The sequence below is a fragment of the Mustela nivalis genome (genome assembly GCF_964662115.1).
Source record: "Mustela nivalis genome assembly, chromosome: 16".
In the NCBI taxonomy this organism is placed as follows: Eukaryota; Metazoa; Chordata; class Mammalia; order Carnivora; family Mustelidae; genus Mustela; species Mustela nivalis.
Genome location: NC_139035.1, coordinates 12,075,677 through 12,096,455, shown reverse-complemented (window position 1 = coordinate 12,096,455; position 20,779 = coordinate 12,075,677). Strand labels below are relative to the sequence as shown.

The window sequence follows — 20,779 nt, the reverse complement described above, 5'->3', positions numbered from 1 at the left end:
CTGGTCACCTTTGGAAGATTTTCAGAATGATTTCATTAACCTCATTTTTAGTGCTTTTGTAATAAAATGAATTTAAGCTAAAATTGCTAAATATCGCAGAGTAAAATAATTGGGCTCCTATGGGTATAATTTAGTAATATTAGGATATGCTAATTATTACTTTGCAAAGAAAACATTTATGTACTTTATAGATATAAAAAGAAGTTCCTGCAGGTTTATTAGAGACTTTAGATTAAATATAAATGGGAGAAAGACAGCAGAGCTGTGTTTAAGTATAAATTTTCATTCTGTATCATCAAGCTTTCTTCATCATTGTTTGCTTGGCTCATAATCCTAATTTCTAAAGCCATCAGTTCTTTTTATGGTACAAAAAAGGAGAGCAGCCATGAAGAAGTTTTACATATTGTTTGCTCTTGCTACTAAAAAGAAGCAACGTCTTGCAAAGAATGTTAAAATTATCATAAAACCACAATGACAACTCTAAGTAAATAATACTTTGCTTTGCTATCTGCAGTTTAGAAATATGAGTTAAGAGAGAAGGGGAGGTGGGGAATTAAAAAAAATATATGAATTAAGAAATGAGACAGAAACAAATGATCATTTGGAAATACTGTGAGAGGCACAGTTCCACACCGATAAAAGCTAGATAAGTAGTTCATGGTAACTATTAGAAGACTTTTTAGTAGGAGGAAAACATTTTAGAGCTGCAGGATAGAGCTGGGTTGATATTCTCTGGGTCTATCCTAGTGTTTCAGTGATTAGCACAATACTGTTTGACTAGTCAGATTTGGAACTTGAAGCCCAGTTTCACTTTTACACTTGAGTTGAGCATTTCCAGCCTCTCACCATACCCTGCCAAATTTTCCTCCTAAATTTCTCTCAAATGCATCTTTTCAACAGCCATCACCCTAGCCCAAGCTACTGTCTGTCCACTCTTGCCTGGATACTCCCATAATCTAGCTGGTCTTTCAGTTCCAGTTCTAGTTTCCTATGCCTAGCTTTCCACCCAGCAGCTCAGCGCATGAGCCTTAGAAAAAATTAGACCCTGTATCTACTAGGGTGATGACTCCAGATGGCCTTCCTTGGTGTCTAATGTGAGGAAGATATCATTTTACATCCTACTGAAGTCACCGTTACCGTACTTTGGACTTTTCCATCATGCAGAGCCAAACCTGATTCTAATGAATGAAACATGTGCTTGAAAGTCAAGAATGCAAAGGCGTAGGCCTTGGGCGCCATCTTGATTTTCATCTCTTACAAGACCCAATAGATTAGTTAGCTAATCTACCTAAGCCTTTCACTTCTCACCTGTGAAATCGAGATAACATTCCTCAAGGGTGGTTCTGAGGAGCAAATTAGATCAACTATATAAAGTACCCATCCAGCACAATACACTCTCAATAAATGGGGTTTTTTTTCCACATTTTTTTTGTTTGTTTTGTTTTTTAACCTTTTTACATTTTTTTTTTTTTTTTTTTTTTTTTTTTTTACATTTGGGGGCATTTCAGTGGACCAGTATGGGACACGTGAGAGCTGTGGACATTCGGAATTATCCGTGTCTAGAAGATTCGTATGGCAATGGAGCTCATGGTTTGGAAGGCGAATAGACTAGAAACAGGAACATGCTTCCAAAACCTCAAATCTAGCTGATGACAATTTCGGTGGAACTGAAGCAGCTGCTTATTGGGCCCGTTTCTGTCCCAGGTGCATTTCGAGGGTTAAAGCCACAATGATAAAGAACACACATGATCCGTACACTGTCAGAGTTTACAACCTGGTATGAAATTCGGACATTAAACTACTAATGAGCGGTTCAATGACAAATGGTGATGAAGTGCTACGAAGGGAAGGAACAGAATGTTCAGAGACCTTGTGCTGGGGGAGTTGTGGGGGAGGCTAATGTAATAAGGTAGGATTAAGCTGAGATAGGAAAGATGAACCTAATTTGACCAAGTGAAGGGCAGCAGAAAGTACCTTCCCCCAGGGAAATGAAAGGCCAAAACCCTGAGGTGGAAAGGCACACAATGGGTTCTTGTAAATACTTGGGTTTGTAAGGGAACGCCTTGGACAAGCTGGAGAGGGAGGCAAGATGTCAGTCCTATAGGGCCTCATCAGCCATGATAAAGGGTTTTAGTCCCAGGATGACATTCTTCCAAAATACCTACTCTATTTCAATGTCTCCCACACGTGCCTAAGCAAAAGAGTCATCTGGGGGCTCTTTATAATTTTTATTTTTGTTTAAGATTTTACTTATTTATTTGACAGAGAGAGACACAGTGAGAGAGGGAACACAAGCAGGGGGAGTGGGAGAGAGAAAAGCAGGCTTCCCGCTGAGCGGGGAGCCTGATATGGGGCTTGATCCCAGGACCCTGGAATCAAGGCCTGGACCGAAGGCAGAATTTTAACCCCCAGGGGCTCTCTTTAATTCCAGATTTTAGTGTATATAAAATCTGCTGGGGAGAACAAACTGGCAGTTGAATGTCATTTAATTCAATGTAACATGGATTTACTGAAACTTTACCAAAGCCTCATATAAGAATTTAAACTATATAATTAATATCACTTGAATGGCACTTCATTTTTTAAAATCTCATACTTGAAGAGGTAGCATTATAGCATCGTTCCTTTGCCCATAGCTCCGTTTAATCTGTAGTGCTTAAAACAGGAACTTGCGTCTATGAGACGATATGACAGGAAGCCAAAGGATAAGATATTCTTTATTTACAGTTCCCAATTTACCATCGGGTAATATTTCAAGAGAATGTTTATAAGTCTGTGTTCCCCCATAGAAATAATTTTCTGGGAGAGAAGGAATAGAGGAGCAGGGCCTGCCAGCCTTCAAGGTGACAGAGAGCGGAACTGTAGCTCTAGAGCCTGTTGGTGGCTGTGTTAGGAGGGAAAAGCTGGTCCAGGACCCCCCCCAGCCTGACTCTAAGTTTTCTCAAGGCGTGGCCAACAGCTGATTCCAGAGAATTTTTTAAATTATTTTTTTTTCTAGGGCAATTTATCAAACAATTCATGTGCACAGAAAAAATTTTCTACTCGTAAAATTTGTTTCTTTTCACCGTAAGTGTACTCCTAAGTCACCCTCATCTGTTCTACCCATACCCCTACCCCCTTCCCCTCTAGTAGCCATCAGTTCTCTGTAGCTGAGTCTACTTCTTGGTTTGCCTCTGTTTTTCCCTCTGCTCATTTGTTTTGTTTCTTAACATATGAGTGAAAGCACATGGTACTTTTTTCTCTGACTTCTTTCACTAAACATAGTACCCTATGCCCTCTAGATCCATCCATGTTGTTGCAAATGGCAAGATTTCATTCTTTCTTATGACTGAGTAATATTCCTGTGTGTGTGCGCGTGCTTGTGTATGTGTGTGTGTATAGCACACTTTGTCCATTCCTCTATTGATGAACACTTGAGCTGCTTCCATAGTTTGGCTGTCGTAAATAATGGTTCCAGACAATTTAGAACTCCACTTTGGTTTATACTTTGGAGATAAAGTTTGAAAGAAACAGAGGATTTAAAAGGGTGTTTTATAAAATGTTTCTTAATGACATTTCAAGAGGAAACCACTTGCAAGGAAATTCTTTGCTTACCCTTCTTACTTCTTTCAACCAATAAGTACCTGCCTATCTCAAGGGGTTATTGCTAGCCTCCAACAAGATGTGTATGTATGTGTGTGTGTGTGTGTGAGAGAGAGAGAGAGAGAGAGAGAGAGATTGGGGGGGCAGGGCAGCTTTGTTGAGTGCAAAGCAGTGGAGGAATGCAAGGTGCCATGATTTTCATTACAGCAGGGTCTCAGCCAACAGGCCCAGTCCCCAAGAGGATAAACCAACTTTAAACACACAGCTCGAATATGAGCACAGTGAAAATGTCTGCTCAAACCCTTTAAGATTTAAGCTGATTTGAATCACAGAAAGAGCCAAGCTACACCGCAGAAGGCTTGGATAAGAATGGGAAATCTAACCCTGGTAAGGACAAGTAATACGATTTAAAGGAAACATTAAACACATTATCAGCTTTAAATGGCTTGTTAACCTCTGATGTATCAGATCATCAGGGGCCAGGTACAGCAGAGAAAGGTAGGGTTGGTAGGGAATTTGGACCTCTGTGACCTGGCTAAGAGACTGCTTGGGGACCCACGGGTCAATAGATCACATAGGGTCACTAGCCATCTGCCAGGACCGAGTCACTTTCTGGGATGCAGACTTTGGGTGCTAAAATCATGAAAGCCCTGGGTCAACCAGGAGGAACTGGTCCCCCTAAGGCCACCCCAGCTCTGTTTCTTTCCTTTTTTTTTTTTTTTAAAGACTTTATTTATTCATTTGACAGACAGAGATCACACAAGTAGGCAGAGAGGCAGGCAGAGAGAAAGAGAAAGAGAAGCAGGCCTCCTGCTGAGCAGAGAGCCCGATGCGGGGCTCCATCCCAGGACCCTGGGATCATGACCTGAGCCAAAAGCAGAGGCTTTAACCCACTGAGCCACCCAGGCGCTGCACCCCCCAGCTCTGTTTCTGATACACTCTATGAAGAACAGTCCACGTCACTTCTCCACACCTCCTCTCTTCTGTTCATAAATGCAATTATCCTGCCTTTCTCTTCTACAGAGGAATTCTTCTTCCTTATCAAACATCACTAAATTCTGCTACCCCAAAACCAGAATGGAGATGTGCCAGTGGATTTTTTTTTTAATTTTTGGGAACACCCAGAAACACTGGATACTTATGAGATCAAAGGTTCCAGAACAACTTAGGAGTTTATTGTCAATAGTAGGTCTCGAAGCTGTGAAGGGACTCTAGAGATGAGATTCGGTGGGGTGTCCTGAGGTTGGAGGTGAGGGGAGAGAGAGGGAGAAGGTAATTCAGAGCAGCTAGTCAGGATACTGTTTCCAGAAAGAAGCAGTGCTGGGAAAGTCTGTGGACAGAGTCCCAGGAAATTGCCCAGCTGGAATTCAGGTAACTGAAGGAAGAAGTCTTATGTGGGAACTAATGGGAACCCAGACCCTGAGAAGATTCAGCTTCTTGGAGGATCTAAAGAGGCTGAGGAAAGTGGATCTTGTTTTAAACAGGAGGTTAGAGCGTGGAAGAAGAGAATGATGGAAAGGATGTAGCTACTGAGTGAACAGCAGATAAAGAGGTGAGACGGAGCAGCTGGAATCTGTCTGCAGTCTGAGATAGAGCTCCATCAAACTATGCGCCCAGAACTTCTCGACTCTGGACAGTTCATAGGCTGAGATCTCCTTGAACTGCAGGTTCCTAACTGGGCACTTAATGGTGTCTTTACACAGCAACGAGCATTCAGAAGGGATGTGCAAAAGCAAAGAATTCAGTCAGAACTGCGAGGTGCTCTGTCTAAACGCAGTAGTTATTCAGAGAAGGGGTTCTGGAATCCTAGACAAGAAGACAGGCTTCCTGTGGGTTAAGAGATGGCCTGAAAGAAAGAAGGATGACATTCCCGGTGTGAGGTATCACGGCCAAAGCGAAGCTATGGAACACGCCCATTTAAAAGCAGAGGAGGCTGGTTGGGAAGTAAATGAGAACTGAATTAGAGTTTGACAATGTTTCCCAACCTTTGACTTTATGGCACTCATTGAAAACGGTCATAATAGAGTAGGGTAGAGGGAGGCAGCCCTTAGCAGCACCGGGCTTTGCCTCGTGAACCTCACTAAAACCCACGGTGTACACAACCCATTGGCTGATAAAGTCTAGAATGAGTGAGGAATTGGGTAGTGCAGGCCCCGAAGTCAACCAGATGGAGACATTCAGAGTAGATTTATTCCCACGTGGGGAAACCATGTCAAAGCCGGAACAGGAAAATGCAATGTTAAATATGGCACTTTCAGAAAAACATGACGATCACATTGTCTAGGGAGCATGGAAATAGGTGATGGTTTGCGAAAAGAGAGAGGATGCTATTTTAAGCATAAAAGAAGTTATTATTCTTTTGTATCATTAGTGATTCAGTTGAGGTACTTCTAGTCATGGAATATTATTGAAACAATCATGCTGCAAAGATTGAAATACTTTTAAAATGAAGTATGAGCAATATTATTTCTTCTGCCTTGGTTTGGGTGATAGTGATGATGTCACCATTCAAGGTATCCTGCATGTCAATTTAAAAAAAATGATTTAATCTGAATAAATTAGACAAATATTGAATTAAAAAATTCATTTCCTGGATGCCTGGCTGGCTCAGTCCATGAAGTGTGTGACTCTTGATCTAAGGGTTGTGGGTTTGAGCCTCACCTTAGGTGTAGAAATGACTTGAAAATAAAATCTTAAAAAAAAATTCGTTTCCTACCATCTAGAAGGCAGTAAGCTAGACACCAGGGAAATGATAATGAGAAAGACAGCTGATGTGGAACTCCTAATCTCAGCAGAGAACCTGAAATATAAAACAGCCAGGTTCATTGCAAGGCAGCGAGCACGCAAGTGAAAGCATATGTATGAGGAAGAGGTAATGAATTCTGGAGCAGTGGGAGAGTCTTTGATATCTTAGCTGGAGCCCAAGGGATGAATATAATCAAATAGACACAGAGAAGGGAAAAGCCGGAACAAAGAACACATGAACTTGAATGTGTGAGGTTACACCGAGTGTCCTTTGAAGAGGGTGACTCCCTTAGTGTGAGGAGTAGAATCGAGCGTGGGGGCACGAATCAGGGGAGGGGTGAGGAGGGAGGGGTAAGAGGTGAGACCGGAAAAGAGTAGCATCTTCTGAAACTTCTCTCGGTGAAGAGCTTTTCCACCGGTCTCTCCTAAAAAGACACTGTGGTGTGTGGACAGGAGCATGGACTCTGGAGCCTTTCTGGTCTCAGCTCTGCCACTTGCTGGCTGGGCCACCTAGGGCAGATTGTCTAATCTCTCCATCTGTGAGATATGCCTAACGATACGGTCCTCATAATGTCTTTGTGAAGACTGAATGAGTTAACGCAGGCAAACCATTGAGAACAGGGCCCAGAATGTTGAAAATCATCAATACAGGTCAGCCGTCATTACCATTTTAACATAATCAGCAATAAGGTCATTATTTTGGTTCTGTTAGGAAAATGCAATTTTAAATCTGAATTTGTCTCTCTTTTTTTTTTTAAACATTTTTTTTAAAGATTTTATTTATTTATTTGTAAGAGAGAGAGAGAGAGAGAGCGAGCACAGGCAGACAGAGTGGAAGGCAGAGACAGAGGGAGAAGCAGGCTCCCTGCGGAGCAAGGAGCCCGATGTGGGACTCGATCCCAGGACACTGGGATCATGACCTGAGCCGAAGGCAGCTGCTTAACCAACTGAGCCACCCAGGCGTCCCTGAATTTGTCTCTCTTTTTAAAAAAGATTTATTTGAGAGAGAGAGAGAGCATGAGTTCGAGGGCACAGGTCGGGCGAGGAGCAGAGGGGGCAGGAGAGAGAGAATCTCAAGCAGAATCCCGGCTGAGCAGAGCCCAAGGCGGGGGTTGATCTCAGGACCCTGAGATCATGCCTGAGCCAAAGTCTAGACTAAGACTCCCAACAGACTGAGTCACCCAGGCGCCCCTGTACTTGTCTTATTCATAGATGTACCTACCACATGACTTCATAGGTTTTGTCAGGGGAGGAACTTGCTGAAGTAGACTTCTCCACATATCTTACAAGAATACTCATCTACTACAGTGCCTGATAATCACCATTGCAGGGATGTTAGACTCGGGATTTTAGGAGATCCTTTATAAAGTGTTCATCCTGTAGGAAGAGGAGGTCCCTTATAAAGTGTTCATCCTGTAGGAAGCAAGAGCTTGGCATGGATTAGTTTACTGCACTAGGTAGGAAAGACAGGGCTAACTCAAGGAGATGCAATGTTGGACAGTTAAGAAAGAAGGTTCTAGCTTAGAGAATCTAGTGGGAGAGTGGGGGTCTTAGGTCAGGTCTTTAGTGCCCTTTGGAAACTAGGGATCATTTTAGTATTAAGGGGGGAAAAGGGAAATCAGTTGAAAAGGAGAGGGGTGGAGAGAAGAGAGAATTTACTTCACAGTATTGTTTAGGGCCAACCTTATTAATAAAATGTAGCTGAAATGGCTTAAATGAAGCTATAGTCAAGTCTCGATGATTTGACCCAACTTTTCTAAAAAGTATTGAGGCTATAAGCCTTCATACATTTTATATAAAATGATTACTGACACTAATATAAAATAAAAAAACTATGTTAAATATATGTTTATATGTTTACATATTTACTATATAATATATATTTATTATGTATTATATACTTTTTATATATTTACATACATTTATAATATACACATTTCCCTTATATATTTTACATATTTATTATATATTTATTTATATACATATATATTTATAATATATATATTTCCCTTTTTGTTTGAAGTTAAAGCCGACTAGCAGTCAGAATTTGACTTTTGGGTGCTAATTTCTGGTTTGCAACTATTTTTAGTGATGGGGGGGTAGTTGGGCCAGCTCACTGCACACTTACAGCCCTGCTGAGGGGGTTTCCCCCTAGACAGGAACTAGATCTCTGAAGCTCTAGCACAGAGATCGGCCCAGGTAGGTGAAATGTTTTTGTAATTGCCACAAGGAAAAAGAGAGGGCCCAGGGGATTCTTCTGCCCAAGGGAGCCCCATCCTGGTTATAATCTGATTAGTTAATGTGTATTCCACCAGATGGGTGGAATCAAACCTTCTAAGGTATTGTGGTTAGAATGTTTTAAAATGTCTGGAAACTCCTGGAAATGTGAGAAGTCATCTTTCTTTTTCAAAGGACCATCTTCTTGTGGTTCACATGTGGGCTTTTGAAACTGAAACTCCAACACGCCTGTGGCTGTAGGGTGGAGTCTGTTTTCCCTTTCCTACCAGCGTTGGGGTGCACATGAAGGCTGTCAAATGCTTGACTTGATTAATGTTTGCGTTTTGATAAACAGAGCTCTAAAGTAGCAGGAACCTATTAAAGACGGTCCTTGATTTCTTCAGTTCTCTTTGAAAGACCTGGCCTTCTCAAGCTTGTTAGTGTCATTGAAATCATTTATACATGAGTCTGCCTGGACTGTTTTGGAAATGAGCTACAACAACAACAAAAAAATCTCAGGAGGGTACCTAAGTGGGTTGAAAGATGGTAGGGCCAAAACATTATATAGATACACATTGTATATCTAAGATGAGATACTACAAATTAAGCATGATTGAAATTGCTCCTTGAAGTCAGCTTAAATGCAGAATCTTACCCATTGTAGGTACTGAGTTGTCTTTTTTTTTTTTTTTTAAAGATTTATTTATTTATTTATTGAGAGGGAGAGAAAGAGCATGGGCAGAGGGAGAGGCAGAGAGAGAGACTCTTCAGCAGCTACCCTGCTGAGTGTGGAGCCCGTCAAAGGGCTCAATCCCACAACTGGAGATCACGACCCGAGAGTTGAATGCTCACCTGACTGAACCTCCCAGGCTCCCCAGTACTGAATTGTCTTGAAACTGAATGTGCCGCAGTCATCAAGAAAGTTAAAAAGATAAGCTCCTTCATTGGCCCTGGGCAACCAATCAAAACAAAACAAAAGACCAGGTCATATCTACACTTGGACTATGGTATCTTGCTTTGTTTGCTTAACTTCAAGAAAAGTCTAATGAGATAGGAGCCAATCAAGAGGAGAACAGGTGAAATAATCAAAATTGGGGCTTCCATATCCCTTCCACAAGGAGGTACTTAAATAGTGTAAAGCAGTGTAAGCAGTAAAGGATGATGTTATGGCTGAACTGTGTCTCCCTAAAGCTCATATATTGAAGCCCCAACCCTCAGTACCTCAGAATGAGACTGCATTTGGAGACAGGGTCTCTGAGGAGGTAATTAAGTTAAAATAGGAGTCTTGAGGGTGGGCCCTCACCCAATGTGATTAGTGTCCTTATAAGTAGAGATGAAGATACACAGGAAGAGGCGTCAGACACATGCACACACACCATCAACCATGTTAAGACATAGGGAGTGGGCAGCCATCTACAAGCTAGGGAAAGAGGCGTCAGGAGAAAACAATCCTGTTGGGAAGGAACTTCCTTAGAGGCTCCAGAGAGAGGGTGACCCTGCCGACACCTTGATCATAACTGTCCAGCCTCCAGAACTGCGAGAAAATAAATTTCTGTTGTTTAAGCCACTCAGTCTGTGGTGCATGGTTACAGCAGCCAAAGCTGACTAACATAGATGATAACAGATATGATCAAATAATTTAAAATTAGGAAAGGTCTAGGGAAAAAATTTGATTATCTTAGGATACCTCTATGTCAGGTTTTCTTAAAGCAAGTTCTATATACTACCCATATCAGAATTACCGATGATATTTTTTAAAAAGCAGGCTCCCCGGCTCCTCTGGGAGTACTAAAACGTTCTGGTAGGAGACAATCTATCTTTTCAGTAGACATCCCGAGTGGTGTTTTGTACGCTAACATTTGAGACCCACTGTGGGCCTGGCTGGTTAGTACTAAATACAGCTCAGGAGAGTGCTGGTCGGTCTGGTGCTGTGGCAGCGGCACACTGGTCCAGGAGCCAGGTACAAAACCCACTGTACAGTCTTTCTATGTGTCAGCCAGTGTTTACCAGCATTTGGGGGAATCCTGAAGGGGACAGAGCAAATAGAATCCATGTGCCATACCCGTCTTACTCACTTAAAAATATAATGTTATATAAAGAAGAACCTATACAACTCGACACCAAGAAAACAAACAATCCAATTAAAAAATGAGCAGGGGACATAAATAGACATTTTTCCAAAGAAGACATCCAGACTTCCAGGGACACTGAAAAGATGCTCAACATCACAAATCATCAGGGAAATGCAAATCAAAACAACAATGAGCTAACACCTTGCACCTGTCAGAATGGCTAACATCAAAACATAAGATATAACAAGTGTTGGCGAGGATGTGGAGAAAAAGGGACTCTCGTTCATTGTTGAGAGGAATGCAAGCTGGTGCAGCCTCTGTGGAAAACAGTTCCTCAAAAAACCAAAAATGGAACTACCATACGATTCAGCAATTCCACTACTAGGTATTTACCCAAAGAAAACAAAGAAGTTAATTCAAAAAGATATACCCACCCCATGTTTATTACAGCATTGTTCATAATAGCCAGATATGGAAGCAACCCACGTGTCCATCCACAGATGAATGGATAAAGAAGATGTGGGGCACGCGCATGCGTGTACACACACACACACACACACACAGGAATATTACTCAGCCATAAAAAGAATGAAATCTTACCATTTTCAACAACATGGATGGATCTAGAGGGAATAGTGCTAAGTGAAATAAATCCTCCAGAGAAAGATAAACACCATACAATTTCACTTATACGTGGAATTTAAGAAACAAAGCAAAGGAACAAAGAAAAAAATATATAAACCAAGGAAGAGCTTCTTAACTATCGAGAACAAACTGGGGGGTTCCTGATAGGAGGTGGGTAGGAGGATGGGTAAAATAAGTGAAAGGGACTAAGAATATACAGAATTGATCAATCATTATATTGCGCACCTATAATTAATATAACACTTTATGTTAACTATACAATAAATTTAAAAAAAGAATATGATGGCATCTTTTAAACAACAACCTACCGTACCTATATTATTTCTCTCATGAGATTTATTTACGGACGCTATTACCTTGGTACCTAAATTCTCAAAGAAAATACAGAAAACTGGAAAGAGCATATCTAACTTTTCTATTGGTACACGTTAGTTAAAATTATATGGAAAGTTCTCTGATAGGGCCTGCACTTTTTTATGCCCCACGCGGTTAAAATATAATATTAGTGAAGGAGGTAAATAACATCTATAAATAAAAACAAATTAATAATAAATGGAAAGGAATCTAATCAATTGGTTCAGCCAGGCTCTGTGCTTTCATGCATCTCCTCATCGACAGGGCGAATGGGAATAGAAAGCATTCTTTCATATGGCATAAAAGTGAATTCTCTCTCTTTCACCTGCAGACCAACAAGCTAATTAAAGAGAGAGAGAGAGAGAGAGAGAGAGAGAGAGATAGTTAAATAGTTGAGAGTCCAAAGCAAATACAGTAACAAATATCTTCAAAATAGACAGAATAGGTGCCATTCTGATTTATTAAACATGTTAGTTCACTAGGGACATGTAAAAACGGCCCCTGACCTCATTTACAAATTTGATGAAGGGATATAAGATTTTATGCGGTTTTTAAAAAACTGAAATGTAGGTAGGCCATTTGAGAATGTTCAGGTGAGCAGGTCATTGAGTTATTTGTCTGTTATCCTTACGGGGGGTCAGCGTTTGAAACAGAATGCAGCTCCAGGGTCCGGGAGTGACCAGGTCCGTCCAGGGATACCTATGGCCACCATTTTTGTTACTTAACGGCACTTAATGGCAGGCGCTGCCTCGGTGCTTTTCCCTGCTCAATTAACTAAGTGTCAGTGTCTCTGGGTAGACCACCCATTCCCACTGGAGTCCTTTTTTTTTTTTTTTTTTTCTTTAGGGGGATGGGGATGGGGACATAGATGGGGAATTGGAATTTTCATTCATGTTCTGGGTGCTCTCCAGAAAGAAGAATTCTGGCACTGAAAATGAATTGATTTTAAACTCTAGACCTTAATCCTCTGGGGAGGTTCCGAAGAGATGCCGTGAGAGCAACTGGGCTTCGTTAGGAAAGAAAAGAGGACACCCAGCCTTCAAGGAGCCGGCTTCCCAGTCTGGGCACCGATCGGTTTGTCAGAGGAGGCAGAGCCCTAACAATGAGAACCGGCTGTGTTGGCTGAAGGGGGCTCTCGGTTTGGACCGCGGCGCTCCTCGTGCGCTGTAAGGCTCGCCGCTCATTGCCGGGCCCTTCTGAGCCGCCCTCTTCCTGGGAACTGGGTTCGGCGAGGTCCCGCCGGCCTAGGGACCAGGCGACCCCAAGGGCCTGACCCGCGGACGAGCGGGATCCGGGACGCGGGCGGCGGCCGCGGCGCCTTCATTAGAGGGCGCTCTGGGGGCAGCTCCGCCGCAGTGTGGGCTCCCGCCGCTTCCTCCCGCTGCCCCTCCGCGCCACCCCAGCGAACGCGGCCGGGCCCGGGGGGACGAGTCTCGGCGCCGCCGGGGACCGGGCGCGGGCCGCACCGCAGCCGGAGCGGAGTCGGGCCCCGCCGCCGCCTCCTTCCGCCGGCCCCGCCGCCGGCCATGCATTCTTCCGGCTCCTCTGGCTCCCGCAGCCCGGGCCGGGGCCCGGCCAGCCCGAGGTAACCTCCGGCTCGGCGGGCGCAGGCCCCGGGGCTGCGGCGGCGGCGCCGGGCCCGGAGAGGTGCGGAGGGGGCGGGGAAGGGGTGTCGTCGCCGTGCGGCCCGGGGAGGAGGCGGCGGCGGCGGCATGAGGGACGAGGGCGCGGTAGGCCCCGAGGAGGAGGCGGGGGCGTGGGGCATCCGCCCGCCTCCCCGGACCCGCCCCGGTGACAGGTCCGGCCTCTGAGTCCCCGCCGTCCCTCTGTCCGCAGGCAGCCGCGAGGGGAGTAGGGCGCCCGCGCGCCCGCTCGCGCCGCGCCTCGGCCGCCGCCGCGTCCATGACCGCGACCCCTCGGCCGGGGACACCCGCCGCCGCCGCCGCCGCGCAGCACCGCGCCCCGGGCCGCCAGCCCCCGGCCCCGCTCGCCCCCGCGCTCCACAGCCCGCCGTCCGCACCCGCCGAGGTGAGCCCGGCGCGCGGGCCGCCCCCGCCGCCGCGACCCCTTCCCGGGGCGGCGGAAACCGCTGCGGGCGCCCCTCGTCCCCCCCCCCCTCCCCCGAGCACTGCCGTCGCCTCTTCCTCCGCGCCTCTTCCATCACCCCTCGCTCGTCTGCCCTCTGCTCGGGGACTTCATTCTCCTCATCCGTGGCCCCGGTGCCTTCACCTCCTCTGGCTTTTGCTCCCCTCCCCCTACTCCCGTCCTTCCTCCTTTCGCCGGGTGAGCCCCTACTTTCTTCCTCTCGCCTCTCTGCCCTCTCTTCTAGGCCCCTCTCCCTTTTTCCCCTAAAAAAAGGGGGTGGGTGGGCAAAAACCCCTTTGCCGCAAACGAACACTGTTGGCACAACTCTCTGCTAATGCGAGAGAGCTTTCTAAGGCACGACCGATGTCCGGGAATGGGGGTGGTGCGGGTACCCAGGTTCTCATAGCTGGGAAAGGGGCTCGGGTCCCTGCAACAGCCTTCTGTCACTCGTGTTGTCAGTTTGGGGAGGCTGAGGCTGTCTGAAGCAAGTGGGTCTGTTTGTCTTCCTGAAAGTGCCCAGAGCAGACTGCGGTGAGGCGCGGTGCGGGCACGGCCGCTGATTAGTTAGTGGGAATAGTATTATCATTTGCTAAATATATTATGACATACCCTGTGCCTCTGCGAACAGCTCCCTTGACCTTGTGCGGCTCCTCCTCCCTCGCTCTCTGTCCCCCTCTGGAATTTCCCGGAGAGATCACCGAGGTACTACACCGGGAAGGCTTAGATCCTCGGTTTTCCTGGTGGTTTTGTGCTGGAGGCGGATTTCTGTGTTGGTGACTATGTGGATGTGTATAATCCATTTTCCTTTTTAAATGAATGTTTCTTTCACCTCAGAAAGACAGGACGGACGCCAATGTGAGCATGGCTGTGACTTTGGAAGAAGCTCCGTGGCTGGGCTGGATCTTGGTGAAAGCCCTGATGAGGTTTGCCTTCATGGTCGCCAACAACCTGGTTGCTATTTCATCCTACATCTGCTATGTAATTATACTTCAGCCCCTTCGACTGCTGGACAGTAAGCGGTTCTGGTATATTGAAGGAATCATGTATAAATGGCTTTTAGGAATGGTGGCTTCTTGGGGATGGTATGCTGGATATACAGGTAAGAGCGTGAGCACTTTTGTTTAACGCGTATGAAACAATTTGTAATGTTATGCTTAAGTCAGGAGCCATGATTAAATATATATTACACTTTGGGTTGAAAGATGCTTTGCTGCTTTGGCTTGTGAAAAAAAAAAAATAGAAAACAATTCTGTTGAGTTTTTTTTCAGAATCCCAATTTAGGAAGGATGATATTTTCAGATGCGTAATTTCATAGTTATATACTGATAAATCTGTTAAATAATATGTTTTTAATGTGCTTGACATTTATCAAAACCCGTTTGCCAAAACTCACCTAGAGAAATAGGAGTGGGTTATATAGGACTTGAGGGCTTGTAAAATGAAATAACATATTTAGCCCATAAATATAGTGGGAATTTAGAAGAAGGACTGAGCCATATTTGTACTGAGATAGTTTAGTAAGTTTTTTCATTTAATGTCATATTGTACTGTGTTAACACCTTAAGTCAAGCAAAACATGGCTTTCTTTTCTCTTACGTATGTTTCTTTTGTTTACTGGAATCTATATTTTAATCTCATAAATCTGTATGAGACTTAAATATAAGAATTAAGTTTTATCTATGTTAATTTATATTCTGAATGTCTTTAAATAGATTTATATTTCTGCCTTTAAATTGCATTTTGGGGAACAGGAGTAATGCTCTTCTGAAGCGGACTTTTAAAGAACTAAATGAGAAGTAGTGTTTATTTTTATTTTCTGTTTAGAAGCCTTCCATGCTTTGAGAACTTGGGCCTCTGCTGTGAAAATTCTGTGTTGTTCATTACATTTATTTGACTTTTTTCCCCTAAGAATTAAGATGATGAGAAAAAAAAAAAAAGCATTGAGGTTTCTAGCACTTGTCTTAGACATTGAGGCTTTTATCATAGAATTTTATAATTGATAGCTTCCATGCCGCAGATGCTGCGGTCAGTGGAGTCTGTAGAACATAGCTTGGAAGAGTGAGGAGGGTACGAGGCTACTCCTCAGGGTCAAATAGCGTGGCAGTTCCCATTTTAAATTCTGTCTCCTTCTTTCCTGCCCAGGCTGCATCTGTAGATTTTATCTATGCACAGAAGAAAAGGACTGACAATGCTTGGGTTTTATGGAGTCTAACAGACTCTTGCTAGGTCAGAGTGCTCTTATTTGCCCTAGATGGAGCATTTTTTTCTTTTGGCAAAGCTGTTTGTTATTCTGCAAGACCCAAAGCTCCCAGGCTACTGTATGCATTGCTCTGGGTCTCATTGAGACCCTGATACTCTTTGGATAGAGTAGGTGAGCTTCTAAGTCCTTTTTTAAGACCTTGTGGTGGTAGTGGTAGTGGTAGAGGAAAAAAAATGAAGTCTTAGCTATGATGCTGAATTCTTACCTGAGTTACACTGCTATCTTAGAATTGCTTTGCTCTGTATAGTTTAAGTATCCCCAAATACGGTATGTGGTACTAGTGACTTTGCTCTGCATGTAACGTACTCCTTTGCTGGTTTTAAATCAACTCACAGTATTTTTAGATAAAGTTCTGGAAGTTCATTCTACTTAAACACAATGAAATAGTGAAATGCTTGTGCTCGTGCGTGTGGTTTATTTGTGTATAGACTATAGCATGATGAAAAGCTGAACAACATTCAGCATTGACCTTGAGACTATACTGAATGCAGTGATGCTGCTTGAAGTTAGTTATTCTTTGGCCACAGCATGGCCGCAACGCATTTCTGAGCATATTTTCTTGCGTTGTCTTTCCCTCACTGACTATGGAACTGCACAGTTTTCTCTTGCCACCTGCTTGGAAAGTGGTCTTGGCATGATCTGCATATTTTGGTCTTTCTGAAGCATCTGTTCTCTTCAGGCTACTGCATTCTGACCACTTAAATAGAGAATATTTTAGTGTTTATATTTTAATTGGTTTTCCTATAGGTGGTGGTCATGGTCATGGCCTGATCACAAGGGAACGCAATCATGAGGTCAAACAAATGTAGGAAAGACTTTTGTGGAAAGCCACAGCTGGGTTAAAGAAGCAACACAAGCAGGGGCTGATGAGCAGATGCATCCATGAGAGAGCCTAGAAGGTTAAATTAGCGTTTGGTCTGGATTATGTGTTCCATTTCTTCCCTTTGTATCAAGAGGAAGATGGGTTTCAGTTTTTTCCCTTCCCCTCTGCTTAAGTTTCACAGATGGAAAATTGAACATTGCCAGAGGAATTGTGCTCAGCAGATCTGGGATGTTCATGTTTTGAACATTTCAACAGCCAAACTGTGGAAAACCACTTCTGAGGAAAACTTAATTAATTAAATGTTAATTGGGAAGCTGAAAATTGAATATTGATATTGAATATCATTTTTTCAAATTGTGATATTCAGTCTGAGGCAAGTCAGTTAGCCAGCTCTGCTGCTTACATTGATTCCCTAATCTACGCTACCCTATATGGTAGGTACTTAGCCAAATGCTGCTGTTTAAATTTTAATTAATTAAAATGAAATAAAATTTAAAATACACTTTCTCAGTCGCACCAGTCACCTTTCAAGTGCTCGGTCCTGGGTGGCTAGTGGCTATTGTGCTGGAGAGCACAGACAGAACGCTTCCATTGCCACAGAAAGTTCTATTGGGCAAGTCTAACAAATAGTATGCCTTTCTCCTTTTTCTTCGGACTTTATCTTTATAAAAAGGATATTTTTCTAAACACGTTTCTCTTGAGAAGACAGGAAGGCTTATTAAAGCTTTTTTAAAAAAATTGTCTTTTAAAAATGTCACAAAAACGAGTCCTATAAACTCAGACTTGCTTCTTGGATGGAGAATGGTGAGGCTAGTCAGCCCAAGACCTTGAACGACTATTCTTATACTTGGTGTTTTCAGAGCTGGAGTACTGCCTGTGGACCTAGAACATGGAGAAAGGGCTTTTCTGGTCTTGCTGCCTGTTTGTGACTTTCCAGGGGAACACAATTTTTGAAAGAATTCTGGTGACATTAGGGTTTTCATCTCTAGCTTGCTACTAGGTAATGGTGATTGCTGCTGCCACATTTCCTTTCATGGCAAGTGTTGTACAAACATCTCATGTTGAGGAAAATTTGTGTACTGCCTTTGCCCTAATATTTCAGAGAGCGAACCAAAAGACATACTAACGTAACTAATGATCCATTTCTGCATGTTTTATTCAGATCTGGGATAAATCATTACACTTTTCTCCCCTCAACTGAAGTGAGGACTGGCAAATTTCAGAGAGAGATTTTTTTTTTTTAAGTAAAATATGTTTAAAATAGTTTATTTTGACCTTCATTCACTTATCTTAATAAATTCATTGTTCCTCATCCAAACACATTTCATTAAAGTCTCTTACACAGAATCATTAAAAAAAATTTCATTGTAAGTGGAAGCTCTGGAATTTCTATATAGGATAAGAGTCTTTTGGGCCATAGTCTGGCTGGAAAGAAGCTGGGATGTCAGGAGGATGCCACTAGGTTGTTTTTGCCTAGCAAATGCTCTCTCCCTTGAATTGATGGCTTTAGGGAAAGCTGACGGAGATAGGTTTAGCTTCCTCCCGTTCCCCAAGTGGCAGCCGTCATGACTCTGTTAGTCTTTGTCGGTTATTTGAGTCTCTGATAGCGTCTTATTTATTTATTTTTGTTGTGGTACAAATTCATTGCATGAGAAAAACTATTAGGAATTATATCTGATGTTGAAATCCTAGAGAAAGTTTTAAAAATATATCTCCTAGAGCAGTATTTTTCCACTTTTGAGTCATAAGCCATTTAGTATCGGGCTGAACATTTAAAAAAAAATGAAATAGAATAGAGTGAAGATGAAAAGATCATTCGTGTGTGTGTCTACTAGGGAGTGCTACAGAATGGGTTTTTTACTGTGAGTCCTCTCAACATTTGAAAGACCTTGTTCTAGTGGAAAGAGCACTGCAGTATAGAACTGGGAGTTGCATGGTTTAATCTGGTTTTAACTTTAACATCTCTGCTCCCTGGTGGGGGGTGAGATCCTCAGCTGCTAGCTGCCCAAGAGGCTGGGAGCTCTTTACAGATGGTAATGTGGTCTTTCTAACCCTAGAGCCTAGTCTGTTGCCTGAAGCTCACAGAGGGCCCCTTTCGTGTTTCTTGAATGATTGCTTTTTTCTTTCTTGGTCCTAGCTGAGGTGCCTTGGCTGCCTACCTTCCTGAAACATCAGAGAGCAAGGGCACTGCCGTCCGCAGAACACAGACCCTGAACTGGATGGTGTTTTTCACGCATACAAATATATGCATATATATCCATTTCCTACAGTATCACATTTGTTAATTTAACACTCCATTATTGAGCTTCTGTTATGTGTGGGAACAGGTGTCCTGGAGGTCCTGAGGTGCACAAGACATAGATAGAGGCAATCTCTAAGGAGTTCGCAGATGCCTCGGTGGGGAAGTCGGTACACCAACAGCACAAACATCCTGGTAGAATGTTCGTGTAGACATGTACCATGGGATTAAAGAGGAAGGGCTCCTGATCTCGCATCAGTGGTAGGTGGTAGCCGACAGGGAATAGGGAATTTAGGGACTGAATGACTTTAAATGCCTTTTTTTTCCCCATTAGGGAGATACTTCTCTGTTGGGCTAACTGGATAATCGGTAATTATAATAGATTTAAAAAGACTTTTGCATAATATGTCAGTTTAAACTCTGGATCTTCATGATGGTAATATGAGCTAAGTATAAGCCAGGCATGGTCCTGAAGATTTCAGGCACTAAATGCTCACAACAGGCTCACCAGGTTGATGTAATAACAATACCTTCCTTTTGTTATTGGTTTTGAAATTCAAACACCCAGCATCACAGTTAACTTCTTGAGCGCTGAGTTGATGTTGCCATAGGCAGAGTCATTATTGACCTTTATAGAATATTCCTAGAGTCTCTTCATCTTCCCTACCCATATTGCCCTTTTGTTTCGGAGACATGAAATCTCTTTCCAAAACTACAACACCTAAAAACAATGTCATAGCTAGGGATTTCTGCAGGAGGTTAAGAAAAAGTTTTGCTTCTATTGGTAGTATATTTTTTGACGAAATTGACAAAAGACCACTTCCTTGAATCTCTACCCTTACAGAGGACAACATTTCAACTGGGATTTTCATTCTTGAGTGCTTATACTAGATTGCCATCCAAGTGAGGACTTACCTCATGATGTTTTGTCTGTGGCATCATGGACGTGAATCCAGGAAAGGAGTGTTCAGGACAGCGTTTTGATTTTTATATGGAAAAACACCATTAAATGTAAATATCATTTAATGCTTTAAACTCAGCAATCTGGTAGTACTCTAAATTTGATATCTGGTCTTATTTCAAAGATCATATATAATTGAGTAGTTAATTTAGATCAGTTTTTTTAGTACAGAGGATACTCATTCACGCACACATACCCGTATGCACTGTTACGGAAAACCTGAAGCAGTATTTGCAGTGTTTGTAGTGGTTACCACCACAGACGCTGGAGTCCGAAAGAGCCGGGAAAAACACTTCCTACTTTCTTTTTATGTTCGCCTGATATTTCTTTGCCCGTCCTTTTGTTTTTAAACTTTTAAAATTACTTTGATTTAGATGTATGTCTAGTAATCAACATGGAGTTAGGTTTTGCTTTATGAGTAAATTTGGTTTTTTTAAGAACATCTGTTTAATTTTAATTTTCATTATTTATTTATTTGAGAGAGAGAGAAAGAGAAGGCACAGCGGGGAGGAGGGGCAGAGGGAGAAGGGGAAGCAGACTCCCTGCTGAGCAGGGAGTCTAATGTGGGACTTGAATCCTGGAATCATGAGCCAAGCCAAAGACCGATGCTTAACCAACTGGGCCACCCAGGTGCTTTATGAGTAAATTTGTAAATCTCTTTGTTTTCATATGAGTTGAATCTATTTACATTTATTTATATGTCAGATTTGCTTTATCTGGGCTCTGGCATTTTATTTTATGTTTTCTGCTCTCTCTCTCTCCCTATATATATACATACACACACATTTTAGTTCTT

The 20,779-nt window shown here is 43.0% G+C and overlaps 1 protein-coding gene across 4 annotated transcripts in view; it reads left to right on the top strand.

Moving 5' to 3' along the window:
• The first annotated feature begins 12,909 nt into the window (after window positions 1-12,909).
• The window catches only part of LPGAT1 (lysophosphatidylglycerol acyltransferase 1), an 85,082-nt gene continuing 77,212 nt past the window's right edge, over window positions 12,910-20,779 (top strand). Inside the window, exons 1-3 of one of the 4 annotated variants that reach the window (XM_082702457.1) lie at window positions 12,910-13,200; window positions 13,452-13,643; window positions 14,539-14,799. In XM_082702457.1, the coding sequence (XP_082558583.1) occupies window positions 14,562-14,799 (238 nt within the window). In that variant the 5' untranslated portion in view covers window positions 12,910-13,200; window positions 13,452-13,643; window positions 14,539-14,561. Of the gene's footprint in view, window positions 13,201-13,271; window positions 13,644-14,534; window positions 14,800-20,779 lie in introns of those variants that run through there. The other 3 variants (XM_082702454.1, XM_082702456.1, XM_082702455.1) reach the window with 3 other exon arrangements.